Here is an 18,696-nt window from a genome sequence, read left to right on the forward strand (position 1 = left end):
CCTGTTACACATGACCATGAAACACTAACCTACTTCCGCTTGACTCATTGCCCCTTAACGACAGCTTCATGATGCAAGTTACATCCTCTGTTAGGATGTTTCCAAATGTTTTCTCCAAGTGTACATTATGATTCAGACATTTCCAGCTCAGAAAATCAGTAAATACATATTTTATCCATACAAGTTGCCCAAACATTAATTTGGTCGCTGCATTTGCATCAGTGACGCTTACTCACGCTTGTCTGTGTTTTTTTTTTTAATTTCTAAAGGACCATTTCTGCAAAAATGTCCGTGCCAAGTGTTGTTTCTTTAAAGGTGCAATCTGTAGTTTTTCGAAAGAAATTTTAATCAGAAGAGACAGATCTTCATTGACTGATTTTTTTTCCTGCCTAAACAAACTAAAGAAACATACTTGCTTCGTTTTCATGACAGAATAATCAAACTGATCTTAAAGGACAACACAATTTATGCTGTTTCACTTTGTTTATATGTGGCGGACCCTGCCACCTTTCTAGCTTCAAACAGTGTTCTTGGGACCTTATTTTCCTCTGAGAACAGCTTGTTTATTCACTCATGGAAAAGCTAAATATTTCTGAGTTTGTATTATAACCTCATTAATATTGTAAATATTAAAATTCTCAGTCTGAATTTCTTATCCCCTGGTCAATGGTCAGGAGAAATAAAAAATTCCACCCTCTGTTTCAACTCGAGTGTAACAAAAACATGAAAACAGGTTGTAGACAAGACTCATATAAATGATCTCAGAGAAGTGTGAATCTGGCTTTGGAGTCCTACACAGCTCTGAGGCAGCTCTGCTCGGAGAGAAGACTCTTTTAGTGACTGACCGGCACATTTCTAGAGAGGTTTTAGCACTTTTAAACCTTAGTAAAGCTCTGTATACAGTCATCATCTTATCCTGCTTAAATGCCTAAAGGAGAAGTTCACCCAAAAATGAAAAATCAGTCATTATCGTCTCACACACATGCTGACGGAAAGTTGGGTGAAGTTTTGTAGTCTGCAAAAAAATTGTTTTAGCTTTACAGTAAAACAGTGTTGCAGCATTCTCAACAACTAAAGCAGATGGGGACCTGATTTAAAACACTAAGAAACAACATTGCCATAAGGCCATTTCATGTATATTTTATAGCTGTCTTTTAATGTTAAGTAATGTAAGTCTCCAGCTACTTCAGCTGTTTAGCAGAATGCTGCAACGTTGTTTTACTGTGAAGCTCCAGAAATGCTTTGTGGACTACGAAACTTCACCTGACTTTTCATCGGCATAGGGAGTAGATAATGACTGAACTTTCATTTTTGTTGAACATATCCTTCAAACACAAGATATGCCTCTCGGGTAGTTATTGTATCACTATCATATATCTTACTTGCATAGCGGTCTTACCTTATCCATGTTAACATTCAATTTTCTTTTACAATTTCAAGAATCCTGAAACTGTTGAAAATGATTTTTGGATGCACAATCTTAAAATATATCTTCTATTTGACATGAAACACGGAATTAAACAGCATAATATGTATTAAAGTAAGTGTTCCCAAACCAGAACAAATCCCCTGGATGACATGCCTTATTCCCCTACAAACCTCTTGATATTACTTCAGAGCCATTGAGTGTTTCATCTGTTTTCATCTACTGTAATGAGGATAATGCAGTAGTCAAACGTGTGAGTGATGAATCCAATGGAAACACACTCAGTTAAAATTTCAATGTAATTATAACAACTTGCAATATATTACAATATATTTTTGTTCATATCAGATCAAATACATTAAATTACAAAGACAATAAATTACACCATTGATAAATAAACAGATAAGACCTCAGGGGTGAATAAACCATTACTTTCAAACAGAAACACTTAATGGCAGATACTAGTTACATTTTTTAATTCCACAGCTTATTAGAGATCCACTGTCTATCTAATTCTTTATCAGTTATACATTTCAATAATGGGTGCATTTAGTGCATTTCTGGTCATTGCTATTATCAATACTTATAGTGAGATCAAATTCAGTAAGTGCATTACATTACACTAAAGAATCCCTTGTGTCACATAACTCAACAGATAAACACATTTTATCGGTGAGACATATTAAACAATATACATATATTGTATATCGATATATATTGATTTATTGTACAACAGCAGTGTAGGTTATAATCAAACTGTGCTCAGTTTTTTTTCTTTTTCATAGCTAAACACTTTCTTCTGATTGGCTAGCAGTTCCATTCAACATTGTACACCAAGACAACTCAAACACTTCCAGTCAACAGTTTAACTATTGATCTAAATTGGTGCGCAAAGACTGGAGGTAACCATAGTAACAGCACTTTTGCTTTGCACTACATTACCCATTAACTCTAACTGGAAAAACAGACCAAATTATTTGTTAATGCTTACTGACAACAAACAAACTTTGGAAATTGGAGCTTCTACTTTTGCTTGTGACAAGTGGCCATTGTAGAAGATGATACACTCAGTCGTGTCCTGATATACAACAATAACAGACTTGACTGCTACAACCCAAAGCACAGTGGTGTTCTGCAAACATTCTCATGAATCAGGTTTGTCATGTATCATCAGTTACATAGCTCATCTCGGTAAAAGCAGCTGTAATTGATTTTCTTACTACATTAGGGTTGTCTAATCTGACCCAGCCTTTGTAAGCGTGAGAAGAAACAAGACCAAACTCGAAATTCAGGTCATGATCCATCAGGCATCAGGCCAGTGTCAAGCAAAATCCAGTGACTTCACAGAGTACATGCTGACTGTTTATCAAAAACAGTCACTACATGTTATTTAGTCCGCTTCATTAATTAGTACTGTCACAATCAATTCTACAGACTGGAACTGTCCTGCAGTGGATGTGACATACAGATGTGCATGTGTGAGTCCAAAGTGTGTATATATTTTTTTATGAACCATGGCAGCAGTTGTCAAGTGATGATAGGTCTTCTCAGTGGTAGTTACTGTAACAGCACTGTACAGGTAAATGTCCTGGTGATGTGTTAGTTATTGTGCAGTCATTACTCTCCCAGCTTTGCTCTCTCAGAAGCCTTGTATATGGCAATAGGCCTCCAAGCTGGAGAAGAGGACGTAGAGGAACCAGAGAAAGAAGAAAAGCAGTGAGGTGAGGACTTTGGTGACCCGCGGGCCTCCCAGTTCGCCGCCTACGGACGGCCTCCGGCGTAGCATCAACACTCCCATAGAGAAGAAGGCAAAAATGGTGAAGAGTGTGACGGAGAAGGCCAGCGAGCCGGGGTCCACACGGAAGACCTTGCCTTTGACTTCCCAATATACGGCAGCCACGGACCAGGCCACCCCAATGCCCAAAAACACATTAACAGCATTGCTTCCTGTCACATTTCCCACACATGCATCTGCATACTGGTCCTGAGTGGCAGCCACTTTACTAGCAAAGGTATCTGGAAAAAAAAGAGCGAAGTTAGAGCACAGAGAGTTCAATACTTTATCCAACACAAGATCCTTTCAGTGCTTCTTACCCTGGCCAATTCTTCTGAAATAAATTGAGCTGACTTAAATATTCCATTACTGCGTTTGCCTCCCAGTTGGACATTTTCTTTCTATTGCAAAAACTTAGACTCTCAAGTAAAATCACTTACCAGGAAGTGAAGTCCCCAGTGCTACAAAGACCACCGCAGTGACAGTGTCTCTAAGGCCGACAGTGCAGCCAAAATGGGAGGCAAGGTCTCCAATAAGGGCTGTTAAGAAACCAATGGCAGAGATTGACACTATGAAGCATGCCCAGCCATTCCAGTACTCAGTGGGTGGGATGCAAGCAAACACAATCTTCCAGAAAATGCACACTATGTGCAAGAAATAGTCGCAGCAGTTGGGACTTCGCTGCTCCTCCTCATCTCCATCACCTGTTTAAAGAAGACACAGTGAAGATAAATAAAATAAAGCAAGGTTAAACCAGGTGCTGTAATGTATTCAGTTTCCTGGAAGTATTGTGTGGATCAACTGTTTTTTTTACATCTAATGTCCTTTGATTTCTTTGATATGTCTCGTAAACTAGTATTCTCGCTTTATGTTTTATTTTCACCTGTTCTGACACGGGGAGTGGCCTTAGTGCTTATAAGCTACCTAACTAGTGACTGACAGGTCAAGGGTCATGTGGAGATTTTGAATAATCATATACCTGGGGTAGGTTGTGCCATTTTATTATGTTTATGGTTAATAATCTATTATTCTAATGTGAAAGACACATTTTCATAATGGCCTCTGTAGTCATAACCTTATATTTAAAGGTGCAATATGTAAGAATTGGCCGCTTGTCAAATACATATTCCAAACAAATATGGGGCAACATATCTGGGAGCTCAGAGCACCGGGGATTGTTGTTGTTTACAATTGGACTATCACCTATACTACTATTAAGGTACAAAGTGGCAAGGGGCTAGATGGTTAGCATGCTAACTTCATTAGATATCGCTGCAAGACACAATATAGATGTCTTTGACATAACGTCAAAACTGTTATTTCTGTTAATAATTTTAGTACATTTTTGAATGTTTTAAACTTAAATTCTTACATATTGCACCTTTAACTGGCGTATTGATCTTCTCATCTAACTCACCTCCAGGAAGTACGTAAGCATAACATTTTGGACGAGCATGTAACCACCCCCCATTTACCACAACCTCTCGTTTTCACACGTTTCAGTGTAAACAAATGAGTTAGAACATGTAAATTAGTGAGCTTTAGATGAGTGATGTTGAACTGTTGTTTTCAATTTGTAAATAACACAAAACTAGCTAGCAGCAATTTGGAAGAAATTCCTTCCCTATTCATTGTTAGTATTCTTAGCCATATTGTGAGTCCTGTTCATAGTTCATCAGACATAAAAAGAAAGTACAGGCCCCAGAAATTCCACAACTTTGCCTCTGATCAAAACTTTTTCTTAATTTTACAGATCCACAGATTAAAAAAGCAATTAATATAATAAGAACATATAACAACGTAGCAACATAACAGCCACTGACCTGCACTGACTGTGAAGGCTTCAATGAACTGCTCTCTCCACGAGTGAGTGCCAATCACTGAAGCCAGATTTGTGTCCCTCAGGAGTTTGTCCACTGTGTTCTGTAATTACACATTAAATAGGTCAATAATGGGTCATAGCTCACAATAGTAGACAAAGAATAGGTTTACATTTCTGTTGGATAAAATACAATCTATTCAAGCCCTTTTGGAGGCTGGTTTGAAGGTCAAATTGAGTAAACAAAGTAGTTTTTTTAAAAAATGTATTTAAAAATATTCTTTATTCTTGCTTTTCTACAGCCAAGGGTATAAGTGTGGGGTATAAAGACATAAAACTGAGATGTTAATACATCTCGTCTGCGTTTTTTCCCTTCTTTTATGAGGCTGTTTGCAGATACTCATTTACATATAGTATCTAAAAAATGAAAAAAAAGAAGACTAAAACTAATCTCAAAGGGTTTATCGTTTGATAGGCTGGTTGATACAGACTAGGCCCAGTGTGATATATATCAACAGTACATCCACATGGCTTCACTGTTCTGCTGCAGAATTGAGTGACCCAAACATTTCACACAAAGCACACATGAATAAACACACACTGCCTCAGTGCATCTCCAATCAAGATGCATGTAACGCCTGAGCAAAGTAGATAAGAGAGTATAATAACAGTTTAATGAGAAAATAAGATAAGACAAGTGTAACAAGTCCCATCACACACAGCATGCAGGCAGAAACTGTACCTGGTCTAGTACTCCATTGGGAGTCTGATGTGTAAGAGGGTGCAAGACAGTTAATTAATTTAAACACAAACACTTTAACATACTTACAACACAGATTTTTTTTGTCTGCAACAATGCAAATGTCAACCCATGATATGCTCAAATGTCAATTTGTAGAAACTCCTATTACTCCTGCCAATGCAGATAGCAGTGCATTTCACAAGATTTACCCTATAAACATGCAGTCATAATAATAAGTTAAAACTTTCCTTTTAGCCTGGTTTGTTCAACTAATGGTAATTAAAAAGCTGTGGTTCATATTTCCTGATGAACTTGAAATACACCCGTCTATCCCTTGTATTCGGAGATCCATTTGTCAGAGTACAGAGTTGTTGTAATGCCTCTTATCAGCCACTTACACACCTTAAACTCACAGGACTCCTCTATGATGACTTCTAGCCTGCTGTGCTCTCCCAGAATGGGTTTGCCCATCTCAGAGATCCTCCGGGCTTCCTCCTCCTCAGGTGTGGGGTTGCCTGTCAGGGCGCACAAATATTTTATTATCAAGCCTATAAAATATCATGTTGTCTACAATACACACACACATCCAAAACCTTAGCATAGGGTACAGGCCCACACCTCAAGCATAAAGATGAAGAAACCATTCCACACTCTGCACACTTTCAAAGTAATTTTAAAGGTGCTGTGTGCAGCATTTAGAGAGAATCTTGCTTCCATTATTTGTTGTATTTCCTGTTGAAACAGAGACCCAATAGGATTTTTTTCCAAACCCCAATCATGGTCTTATGGTCCTATGACTTCAAACATATGACTGGCAAAACTTGTGGAGGTTGGTGCACAGCTAGCACTGCCTGCAAGTTTCTGATCAGGAAAAAATGGCTATAATCCCAAAATGCCCAGGCATATCCTGTTAACAGGCCCCAATCGCAGCAGTGGTACTGGCCCTACCTCAGAGGCGATCATACGCCATAGCCATAGATGCACCTAGGTCCCCATCCAACCAATACAAGCAGCTTGTTGCACAGTGACAACCCCCAGTGATCATAATTAACCAATAAACAATCAACAATTAACCAGCATAATAATATGCTGATGAATATATTACAGCAAAAAACATTAAATAGCATAAATGGAGTTAATTACAGTTGAGTACAAAAGCAGGTAGAATGGAACTCAGTAGAGCTTTTATCAAGGTGCAACAGTCCCCTTTCATTCAATCAAGCCTAATCCAATACCAAATAAAACATATTCAGATCTGCTAGATTCAGAATTTTATTTGGATCCTCATAAAATTGTCCTCATCCAAGATACCAACCGCTTAAATGCACCAGATTTTAACCGCATTGTTCCCCGAAAAATAGTCGAAAATATCTCAAAGCATTGTAGAAAGTGAGAAAAAATTACTTGATCCATCCCTTTATCTGGATCCACACTAAAAGTCAGTGGCGTCCATTCTGTGCCGAGATCCATCCTCCATCCAAGTTTTGTGGAAATCTGTTTAGTAGTTTTTGTGTAATCCTGCTGACGAACCAACCAACCAAGAAATGGACACCAGCCACAACATAACCTCTTTGGCAGAGGGAATAAAAGACTAAGCCCATGTTTATGCCCCTTTTTAAACAAATATGCCCACGATGACAGAGAGTGTAAAAGAGAAGTAGCAAAATCATTTTTGCTACAGGAAGCAATCTAATTTATTTTGAGAAAAACTTGGTATTTAAAAATACTGCACATGGCACCTTTAACACCCAAACCTGCATCCAAACTATCTTACCCTGGTTTAGCAGTAAAGCTGTGAAGACAGACAGACAATGATTCAGTACAATATAACAACTCTATTCCCAGGGTCTAATACATTAGAGTGGCTTGAGAGAATCTAAAATGCAATCTAAATCTAAAATGCAACAGAAACAAAACTGAATACACTTGGTGCACACACTGATAGCCTTTCCACTCTCACCTGATGAATTACATTTCTCTACATTACAAACTAATGTAATTGATTCTTAAGGCCTCCACTAATGAGCACATATCCAATTCCCACACCATCCTTTTGACACATTAATGTTACAGGGAACAGGCAACTAAAGGATACTAAACTCATAATTGGCTGCAGCGTGTGTGTGTGTGTGTGTGCTACAGTGAAACAGAGACTGAGTGAATGGCAGCGTGTAATCTTCGGTTACTGACTGTGACGCAGGTGGCCGGCATTCAGCCGCCTGTGCTACTGTTGTTATTGTTTTTGTTGTGATACTTGATCTTGGATTCTTCTGCCATCCACTTGGAGTGTATTATTTTATTGTAAGTGTAAATTACCTTTGACTATCAACTGATATTCATTACCATAATCAATCATCAAAAGACATTAAAGCTTGCACACTTACCAGAGAGTCCTCGCTTCAGCCATTTGGGGTCCTCGAGCACAATGAAGAAGTTTTCCTGTTTCTCGTACTCCTCCACATTTATAATGTGCACTTTTAAGACCTGACTGGAGATATGTAAGCATGCACACACCCACAGACACACACAGTATATATTTTAATTTATATGACAAACAATTAAGTACTGTTAAATACAGTGAACTTTAAAGTGCATAAATACACAATACCTCCACATCTTAAAACTTAACATCTACCATCTAAATCACATCGCAAATTGAAGTGACCTAAATAATTAATCACAATGGAACAATGGAATTAAATAATGCAGGCTGAAACAGAGTGTGCTCTTGCTCCTCAGTGTGCCAAAGAAATACGGCTAAACTAAGACACAATACCCTGCTTAATCAATGTCTGTATAGTTCATTAGTGAAATACTTTGAAGACTTCCCGGCAGCTTGGAAGGAGAGTACATATGTAAAGACAGCATAATGGTGCCAGCAGAAAAAAAGATAAATTAAATAACAGGGCTACACCCCATTACACTTCTTCATTAAATATAATCTGCACATTTTCATATCCTTTACTGTGCAGCGTCTGTTGACAATCTTTCCCTAAGTGTACAATTAGTCCATGTGCAAACACAGCTTATATAACGTGAAAATTTAATGGGAAAATGATCTGTCAGCTTACATGGGGTGACTGGAGGTTCCCACACCTGATCGGGGACGGGATTATCTTTGGGTGTCAAGTCATCAGGTAATTCTGTCTAATAGGACCTCCTCCATTTGGAGTGGGTGACTGAGAACCCATAGTAATCTTTCAGTGAGGTTCAGGTGCCCCTTTCCTAAACTAAGCACTAATGGGCCAAAGTAAAAGCACTGAGGGTGCTGTGTGTCAGTACTGCGAGAGAACAGAAGTCTTCTTGTTCACTGTCTTACGTGTTTTTAAAAATTAAATTAACGCGCGTTTGAGTAACATTTGTGAAAAACAACAGTGAACCATTTACCCTTTTCAAAACAGGAAACTATGTATTAGTTGTGAAATTTTAAAGAGTTATGTCTTTGGTAAGAACTACTGTGCTTGGGATTGAGTCTGAAATACAGAGTAGGGAAGTCAGAAAGTACTGAGACAGACTAACATATTGATGGTTTTGGTCTTTTCATGGCCTTTGTTGACATTGACAATCTTTAAGGGCTGCAACGATTAATCAATCTAATCAACTTGTCAACCATTAAACTGATTGATGACTATTTTGATAAACGATTTATTGGTTTGAGTTATATTTTGGGAAAAACTGTAAAATAATTTTTTTTAAAAGAACTGTAAAAATGTCTTTGATTTCCAAAATTTTTGTTTGTTTCTGTACTCCGTAACTAAACTGAATGTCTTTAGGTTGTGGATAAAACGAGACATTTGAGGACGTCACCTTGGACACTGGGAAACACTGATCAATAATTTTAGAGACTAAACAACTAGTTGATTAATCGAATAAACAATCGAAAGATTAGTCAATAATAAAAATGATGATGTTGCAGCCCTACAATCGTTATCATATTACCAGCTCTTGATAATGTAAAATCCTTGTTTTAATGTATATTATGTTTAAGAGTAGGAAGATGCAACCTCACTGGAAAGGAACAGATTGATGTTCTAAGGAAATGCATCAGACTCTGTGTCTCCTATAGTCTTATTTCCCAGTCATTGCATCTGCTTGATGACTGTGCCTCACCTGGTCTTTTCATTAGTGAATTCCAGCTCCCCTCTGGTCTCCTCATAGTCCACCCCGGCCTTGGCACTGCCATCCTCTGTATGGTACGGCACAGCAACGGTGCCCCTGGAGCCCGAGTTCCTCACCACTGTGACCGTCAGTGTGCCTGTGCTCTCGCTCACCCGCAGCACTCGCTGGCCAAAGGTGAAGATGCCAGCATGGTCATCGTCCAGGATAGTGATGGTGGCAAGCAGCGGCTCCACTAGTCTACCCTTGGGTGGACTCCCTGTCCCTTCATTTCCACCTTCTTCTAACCTCAGGTTCTTGAGACGTACAAAGAAATGCTCATCCTCCTCAAAGATGTCGTCATCCAAGATGCCCACCTGGAGAGCACAGAGTATCGTATGGTCACACTGCTCATGTACGCATGAGGTCATAGCAGTTTTAATGAAGACACTCACCAACTACAACACAACTCCAAATTACTATTCTAGGCTCCCATTGATATAAAACCCTGAAATATTAGTGGAGAGATCACCAATATTACAAAGTCTGAAATCCTTAAAAACTTCACACCACACTGAGGGAACATTGTATTGAAGGCATATAAATGGCATATAGATTTCTCTGTCTAGCCTGCTGAGCCCAGATGGATGAGCCAGCTTTGGTGCGTTTACTAACAGCAACTGACCTGGAAATTAAGCCTTTCAGATAGTTTTGTAACATCATTAGCAACACTTGTTTACTGTATATTTTCTGTATTTTGGCTTATTTTGACAGTTGACGGTGAAGATTAACTGGAAACAGAGAGAGTGAAAAAAAGCAATTGACAAATCCCTTTATGTTGAGTAAAATGGCTACTTTTCCCCTCACTCACCTTGATTTCTTTGCGGGTCTCTCCTGGCTTAAACACAAGGGTTCCCTCGCTGAATTCATAGTCTGCGCCGGCATTAGCGGAGCCATTTTCTGTACAGTAGTCCACATAAAAAGTGTTCTGGCCTGTGCCCCCGTCAAGGATCACCCCAATGCTCAGAGCGCCACAGTTCTCTGTGCACTGGTACTGGGCACTTTCAAAACAAATGTGCGAGCATGTGGCCATGTCAGCATCCTGGCCTGCTGATCGACGAGCATGCTCAGCAGCGTGTTTCCTTAATATGTTGCCGGCACCAATCATCATGCGTGTTGCCTGAACACGGTAGAAGGCGCGACTCTTCTTCTTGTGGACCAGGGCAGAGTAATTGGCCATCTCAATCAGCTGGTCCAGGTCTTTGTCTGGGTGTTTCTCCTTCAGGTCTTTCAGGATGCGGACCACCTGTCCAAGAGGAAACCAGTTTTAACACAACATGTTTATAGCGATGTACGTATTGCCAAATGTTCCGTTAAAATGCTCTTGAAAACATAAGCTGCTTCAGATCTTACTGAGTAGTGGCAGCTACAACAGAACGTCTGTGACTGCACCAGCTGGATGTGCAGAGGGTTTGGTGTGATGAGAAGACATAGCTTCAATTCATACTGACTAAAGTATTGGTGTGTCTTGGGACAAAACTTTTAAGATACAAGTGCAATTTGCAGAGTAATGCAGAGATCATTCTCAAAGAAACTTTAGAAACTCCTACTGCTCAGCTTCCTGCTGTTAAGACTCCTGCTGTCTGCACTCCTGCCAGTCAGACTCCTACTGGGATTGAATCCCATTAAGTAGCTTTAAGTTAGAAAAACATTAGATCCAGCAGTGGGATTGACAGGGTAGAAGATGTGCCCCTGCGAATAGCTTTGTTCCTTTTGTCCTTCCTTTTAAAAAATACTACAGATGTATTCTTCTCCAAACTTTTTAATATAAGGAGCTCTAATTACAAATAAGAGCCAAACCTGACTTTAAAGTAAAAAAAGGTATGATTTCACACCATTTAATCTTCAATCTCAAGTGTGTGTCTACAACAGCATTTCTTCCTGAGCCACTTGTCTTACCTCATCGTTTTTTTGGTCTGTTTCATTGCCCGTCTGAACAGAGACTGTCACACTGGAGGAGTTTCCAGGGCACGAACTCCTGTCCGACAACTTTCCATCCATGATCACATCAATGCCTTTGGGCGCAAGGTCACCTTCCATTTCCACCACAATGCCATGCCTCTTGTCAGCACGGTAACGCTTGTGCATGTATTTGTAGAAGAGCAGACGACGGTCAGCGATCCAAGCCAGGATCACACACACCGGAAAATAAAGCAGCGTCACGACAGCCTCCCAAACCTGGTAATAAAGGCAGTATGAGCTTTATCTGATTAACACATTGATTTATTAGAAGTAAATTTTATACAGTCATCAAAACACACCTCTACGATCCCAGGTGAGATGACAGCCAGTATGAGGTAGAGCCAAATGTAGGCAAAAATACTCCAGAAAGCCGTAATAAAAAACACTCGCAGGTGTTTGATCTTGCGAGACTCTCCCTCAGGGATCACCCAGACACACAGACCGATTATCACAAACATATTGAAGGCAGCGCTGCCCACTATAGTGCCCGGGCCGAGCTCCCCTGCATCGAAGTTGTGCCCACACACCTGCCAATATTCAAAGAACAAAAACAGACACATAGAACAAACGTCACATAGGAAAAATTGACTATATGACAGTCAGAATAGAGATTATATATTTATAGGTTGAAATAAATCTATGTTCTCTGTTCAAATTGGTCAGTAAGCAATGGCTTACAATGTGTTTATACTAATTTTAATTTATGTTGTAAATATATTCATTTATTAGCTCGGCCCCTGTGGACAAAGGTCAACAAAGTAAACTTTTTTAGTGCTGTACTACCAAACTACAGAGCAGCTTCTTTCCTCAGCCTGTGAGACTCCTCAATTCATCCTCAGTACGCCGCCATAAAAAATATTTTTAATTATATGACTTGTCCAACCTGCAAGAGTCACCGACCCAGGAACAGACATTACGAATAGCTATATACAAATATATACAAACCAGCATTACATTGAGACTGGTTTGATAACCAGTTAAAACTTACTTGTAGTAGGTTAAGTAATCAACATACACAATGGCAAATCAGATTTTTATGAGCTCATGCATTTTTTTAAAGAATTTAAGAAAGGAAAAGAAAAAAACACACTTACAGTGAAGGCAACATTTTTTTCTTTGGTGGGATATGTTAAAAGGATGTTATGGGTAGTGTTTACCTCAATGACAGAAAGCAGGATCTCAGGCGCTGAGGAGCCGAGGGCCATGAGTGTGAGGTTGGACACAGTCTCATTCCAGACTCTCACTGTTGTTACGGTCGTTTCACCGTTGGGTTTGGTGATGGTCACCTCTTTCTCCTACAAGGACACAAATTTGTGAAAATGTGATCGATGTTGTCATCAATTAATTAACTATACACAAGTTCCAGTTATTTGAATCAATTTAAATGTCACAGTATGATAACGTTCAAAACACCACATATAATACAGTTTAGAGGATTGTACAGTTGCAGTTACCACTGTATTCAAAAGAACATGATACATGGAGAGATTCCAGGAGCTGTGATGCATATATATTTCTTACAGCACACAGAGGCTAAGGGATACATTCTGGACAGTTTCATCAGTCTCTAATTTTCTCAAAGGCTTGAACAGAGAGAACCAAAACTGGGTGAGGACTGTGCTGAACAGTTTATGTCCAGTTTGAATGAAGTGTGCTGAACATTGAGTAAATGAGACAATTCATCTTGTCTTAGTTCAGTAAAAGAGAGAAACAGTCATATTTTTCCATTTGGTAAGGAAAATAGGTGTAAGAATATTTGAAATTTTGTAAATTTATGTTCTTTTTTTGTATTAGAAGCAACGACAGCTTGTGAGACGTAGCAAACTTGCTGCTCGCATACATCTCCCAGCTGAAAGTATGGGGAGCTATTCTTATGTGACAGGACAAGCTGTGGCTAGCTGGATAGCATGCTAACTTAAATTCTTACATGACATTTACATATTGCACCTTTAATATATTTTAAAATGTCAGTCTGCAAACAAGCATATATAACTCTTACTGACCAGCAGCCACTGTGGGATAATGACACAATGAATCCCTCACATCCATCACAAACTGAGAAAGTAGAATGGTACCGACCCACTCAGTATTATCGACAAAGTAAGAATGTGGTAACAAAGCTGTGTATTAAATAAAGGATGATTGCATTTTACTTCTTATAAATATAAAGTTCAACAATACCTGAGAGGTGATGACTTCGATGGATGCCATGAAGCGATCTGCGAGGATGGACACACCCAGGAACATGTACATGAGACAGACGAAGTAGACGACTGCCCTCCCTGCCTGCTCCCCTACTGGAGGTTTGTCTGGCATCCACACTGGCAGCAGGATACCAGGTCTACACACTACAATGCCCGCACATGTCCGCTTGCCAGACCCCGTAGTGTTACCAGAGGACTGAGGCTGCTCGGGTTCAGACGCTCGCTCCACAACCTGGGGCCTGGATGAGGTACATGGGTGTGCCAGGAGGAGGAGGGAGAGGAGGAGGAATAACAACGGGGAAATGTGAAAGGGGAGGGGTCCCATGATGTCCCTGAATCAGGAGGGGCCTTGGAGTCACTGGGGGAGACACTCGTTGGGTCAGAGGACTCTCCTGAGGAACAGAGGAAACAATGGGGTGTAACAGATTTACAGTGCAAGTTAGTCTACCTTGTTTCTGTCTAGAGAATCTTTCACTTTTAAACAGCGGTCTGGCTGGTTTTGGTTCACCACATTGGCAACAACTACTGGATGGATTACGTGATTTTTTTTTTTACAAATACTCATGGTCCCCAGAGCATGAATTATAATCATAATAATGATATGATCCTCTGACTTTTCATCTGGCCCAAAATTTAAGTCAAGTCCAGCAGCAAAGTTGCTGCACTTGATACCACTCCTCTAACATCAGTACAGACTGGCAGGGTAGAAGCATAAGCTACTTATATTAGCCTATAAAGCACCGCTAGTGGCCAGGTAGTGAAGCAGTGTTCTTTTTTATTTGATGACTTGATTGATAGCGTGAAGTTGTGAACTAATTGTGAGCTTCCATGCTTTTCAGTCTCAATCAGATGAGTGACAAATGCCATTATGATGATAATATCAGGATTGCCACAGTAACAAAAGAGAAATCACCACAGCTGAAGACGGCATATTGGAAATGTCCGGTCACATCTGTTTACGAAAACCCCATCAGCAACAACTGATGAAGTACGAGGGTCTTGAAGGGCTGTCCCACTTCATAGAGGGAGATTTAAACAGCTCCTTGTAACTCTGTTCTGAGAGGCAAGCGGCCACTTAAAAACGAGAGGTAAGGGTAAAAATTGGAAATGGGATTAAGCCTTAGTCTAGTTAGGTTACATAATAAGGGAAAGGTACTTTGGTATAATCAAAAAAACCTATATTATGTCAAATATTAAAACAACATTGACATGCAGTACATGCAGAAGAGTTTCAAGACAGACTCTTGTTTAACAAAAGCTACAGCAGAAGTGCAAAAAACATTTAAGGGAACCAATGTGAGGTCTAACACTACTGTAAAGGGATTTATTTTCAAATGTAGAGCACCTAAGCTTTCCACAGACAAAAGGATGTAGATGTAAAACAACTCTGCACAAGGAGTGAAAAACCGAAGGTCCTACTCAGAGCACCATCTCTTCATCCTGCAAAACTAAAACCTAAATCTACTGCATCGTTTCCCTTTTATTCTTGACAGTTTTCTGAGAAGGTTCAGTATAATTTAATGGACTATTGCCAAAACTCTCTTTCCCTCGCTGCATGGTAATCCTAAGTTATATCCTGCAGGTGATGATCAGCCACGTGTTGGTTCACAGATGTCTTTATGGGACCGTGCAGCACCGTAAGCCAGGATGCAGTTTGTTTTGTTTTACAACTAGACACCAACACAAAGGTGTGTTATATGCAGTTAAAAGTAAACTGACCCAACAGAGTAATCTTAACAGCATATCAAAATGACCTCCGAGAAACCAAAGCCAGGTTGTAAAGCCATGCAGATCACGTGGTTCTTATTCTCTGGCACTAATCAGTGAACACGGGTGGTAAGAATGACTTTGCACTAATTTATGACTCAGGCAGTCTTTTACTGCCAGAAGCATTGTCTAAACACTATATGCTGTTTTGACGCTACTTGAAACAAATTTGCAAACTTATGATCAGTTGAAATCCAGTTACTATAGTCAGACAGACAGTTTCTTTATCTCAGCTAATGTTGACATGATATCTGAAGATAAAACAGAGAAATGTATTTGTTAAAATTCACACAGTGAGTGCAACCTTAACCTGTCACTCCTTGGCACCCATCACTGGTAAGCTGCATGACTAACCCGTGTGTGTGTGTGTGTGTGTGTGTGTGTGTGTGTGTGTGTTACCATCACTTATTTATTGGCCATTACAGGTCTTATAACTAATCACTGAGTTGTAATGTTACCAAGCATTACACTGCTCTCACCTATGACTCATTAGAAGTGTGTGGCTGTATGCGTGTCTGCAGAGACTCTTAACCTCTGCCTGTATATCCTTATTATTTTGCTGCGTTTGAGACATTTCTGATGGGTTGGTTGGCAAGCCACTAACCCAAATCATCAGTATTTGATGACCTGGGAATGAGACTCAACAATCTTCCTCCAGAATCACTTACTCTTTGAATGGTATGATTACAAACAGCAACTGCCTTATCCTGCATAGTCTGCCTTTAATTACTATCCACTGTCAATTTTTGAGGCTGTCTATTCTTTTAGCCTTAAAGATGTTTTTTGATACAACAAGTTTTCACCTTTTCTTCTACAGCTAAATCCACTACTTAAATCCCTCAATGTAATAAACAGCACAAAGTGTAATACATTTGTTTTTAATATCTGTACTTTATCTTCCTCATCTACATTTTCTTTGCTGACATTTAATCTGTACATGCTGCCATTGTTTTTACCTGAATTCTTTGTATATTCACAAACAATCCACTGTCAAGACGCTTACTGTGTTTATACTGGGCTAACTGAACACAGCGGGTGTTAATGCTTAAATCTCTATCAGTATCATCATCTTACTTTTAAAATAAGTTATTTTACAGCATTATTAATGTGCATTATTATCATTAAGTGTTTTTTGACTAAAGGAAGGCTTAACAATGTCAAAGCAGGGACATCGCAGTCACATAGTAATGTGTAGCGGGCAGATTACACTTTGAGCTCATCTGAGGATGTAGTGGTGTGAGTGGAGCAGGGTGGTAGAAAGCTTTCAGTCTCTCTGTGCTCCTCCTGGGCCCACCACCTCCACTCCCCCTGTACAGGTGACACTGCACTATTGTGCAGCGTGAGTTGAAACAGATACTGGGGTGCTGCATCTTTGATGCAGCCTGAGCTCTGCCAGCTCATTATGGAGTTGTGATTCAGAAACACAGCACAGAGGGCCCGCCGCATCGCATTTCACTTTCCAAGGCCTGCTATGGTTACCACGACCTCAGACAGAGGGCCACCTTACACCAGCGTGTGCTGGGGTGGGGGGCAGGCCCACCAAAAATAACTTCCTCAGCGTTCATTTTTGGACAACAATAGTGCACAAATAACAAAGTGACCATAATATACATCTTCCTTCCAAATCAATTCTGATATGGTGGCCCTATTAAAGTATTAAAATATTGCTGACTGTAATGACAGCACCAGCCTTGTTTTTACCACAAAAGCCAACTCTTTCATTAAAAACACACATGCAAACATGCTCACATAACACACCAATTAATCAAAAAGCATATGTTTGATCAAATGCTCCAACATTTTTAAAGTTAAACACCTGAACCTCAGGAATAGTTAACTAACATCCTGTGTTACATAATTGTATTATTGTAATAAGCATGTGTGACATAATTAAGGTCCAAATGCAGATTTGCTCCGTCTAGTGAAATTGTGCATTTTCCTCACAGATGATCTGTAGAAAGCAGCCAAGCTACAGAGGACAACATTTGAGTGCTAGATAATCAAGAAGCCAGTACTGGAAGAGCTGGATGCATTATTGATTAATGCATTCACCTAAATATAGCAGGATATCGCTTCCTTTCATGTCACCTACGAGCAGCACTGTAAACATCATTCAGTAGAGGAGCTGGGTGGATTTATCAGCCAGACATAAAGAGAGTACTTCCTCGTCTCTCCAGTTGAGACGGAGTAAATAGGGAGATAAATGGCCTGATTACTGCCACTCCTACATAGATCAGAGCTTTCCTCTGCAGTACCACTAATTCAGGTCAACTCTTTTTGATTTGATGCCACAGAGCACTTAAATGTCTGTGATGAAAAAGGCGAAAGGTGAAAAAGCTGTAAAAGTCTTACATGTTCATGTTCAAAGTTGAGACAAGTGAACAACATAAAGCACAAAGCCTTTGTTATTGCTGGTCATTGGGGGTCTTGGGGTGTCGACAGGTCTGTGGTCTGCTTGTCCTCTCAGCACATAGGGACAGAGAGCTGGGTGGCAGCTCATCTCCCCTTACTGCCTCTGACACGGCTGCTATCTTTCAGCACCACCGATAAGTGATTGCCTGGGATTATCTTACACTGATAGGAGTGTCAACAAAAAAGGGAGTTAGCACCTTCAACAGTTTAATATTTCTTGCCTGTACCCTGACATGGGGTACTGGCAGATGAAGGATGCTCCTTTTAACAAGCATAGCACTCAGGTGAGGCAGAGAAGGAGAATTCAAGCATCAATAATAGGAAATAAATGTAATGTCATTTAAACTTATCATAAAACACAACATTGCTCCAGATGTTTAACTGCACTCTAAATGTAAATATTTTCTGGTTTGTTTCCTCCTCTTTGACAGTAAA

The 18,696-nt window shown here is 39.8% G+C and overlaps 1 protein-coding gene across 9 annotated transcripts; it reads right to left on the reverse strand.

Annotated features, from left to right (window-relative positions):
• Positions 1 to 3,065: 3,065 nt before the first annotated feature.
• On the reverse strand, positions 3,066 to 14,407 carry slc8a2a (solute carrier family 8 member 2a). Of its 9 annotated transcripts, none has more exons than XM_073479498.1 (12): positions 14,060 to 14,407; positions 13,036 to 13,173; positions 12,178 to 12,405; positions 11,816 to 12,094; positions 10,728 to 11,162; positions 9,872 to 10,233; positions 8,146 to 8,249; positions 7,536 to 7,553; positions 6,164 to 6,276; positions 5,024 to 5,123; positions 3,641 to 3,904; positions 3,066 to 3,442 (listed from the first exon to the last, which is right to left on the reverse strand). In XM_073479498.1, the coding sequence occupies exons 1-12, from the start codon at positions 14,405 to 14,407 to the stop codon at positions 3,066 to 3,068; spliced, it is 2,766 nt and encodes a 921-aa protein (XP_073335599.1). The 9 variants fall into 9 exon arrangements, with proteins under 9 accessions (XP_073335599.1, XP_073335606.1, XP_073335604.1 ...); XM_073479505.1 differs by lacking the exon at positions 7,536 to 7,553 and adding an exon at positions 6,935 to 6,943 and having other exon boundaries at positions 14,060 to 14,239; XM_073479503.1 differs by having other exon boundaries at positions 6,164 to 6,259; positions 7,516 to 7,553; positions 14,060 to 14,239.
• Positions 14,408 to 18,696: the final 4,289 nt, after the last annotated feature.

This window comes from Pagrus major, chromosome 13, assembly GCF_040436345.1.
Source record: "Pagrus major chromosome 13, Pma_NU_1.0".
Lineage (NCBI taxonomy): Eukaryota > Metazoa > Chordata > Actinopteri > Spariformes > Sparidae > Pagrus > Pagrus major.

Excerpts from the sequence above, each read along its gene's own strand:
- slc8a2a (XM_073479498.1), bottom strand. The coding sequence starts at position 14,407 with ATGGGACCCCTCCCCTTTCACATTTCCCCGTTGTTATTCCTCCTCCTC. Across the intron at positions 13,174-14,059 it reads TCGAAGTCATCACCTCTCAG|GAGAAAGAGGTGACCATCAC; the intron begins GTATTGTTGAAC and ends GTGTCCTTGTAG. Across the intron at positions 3,443-3,640 it reads ACTGGGGACTTCACTTCCTG|ATACCTTTGCTAGTAAAGTG; the intron begins GTAAGTGATTTT and ends TTTTTTTTCCAG.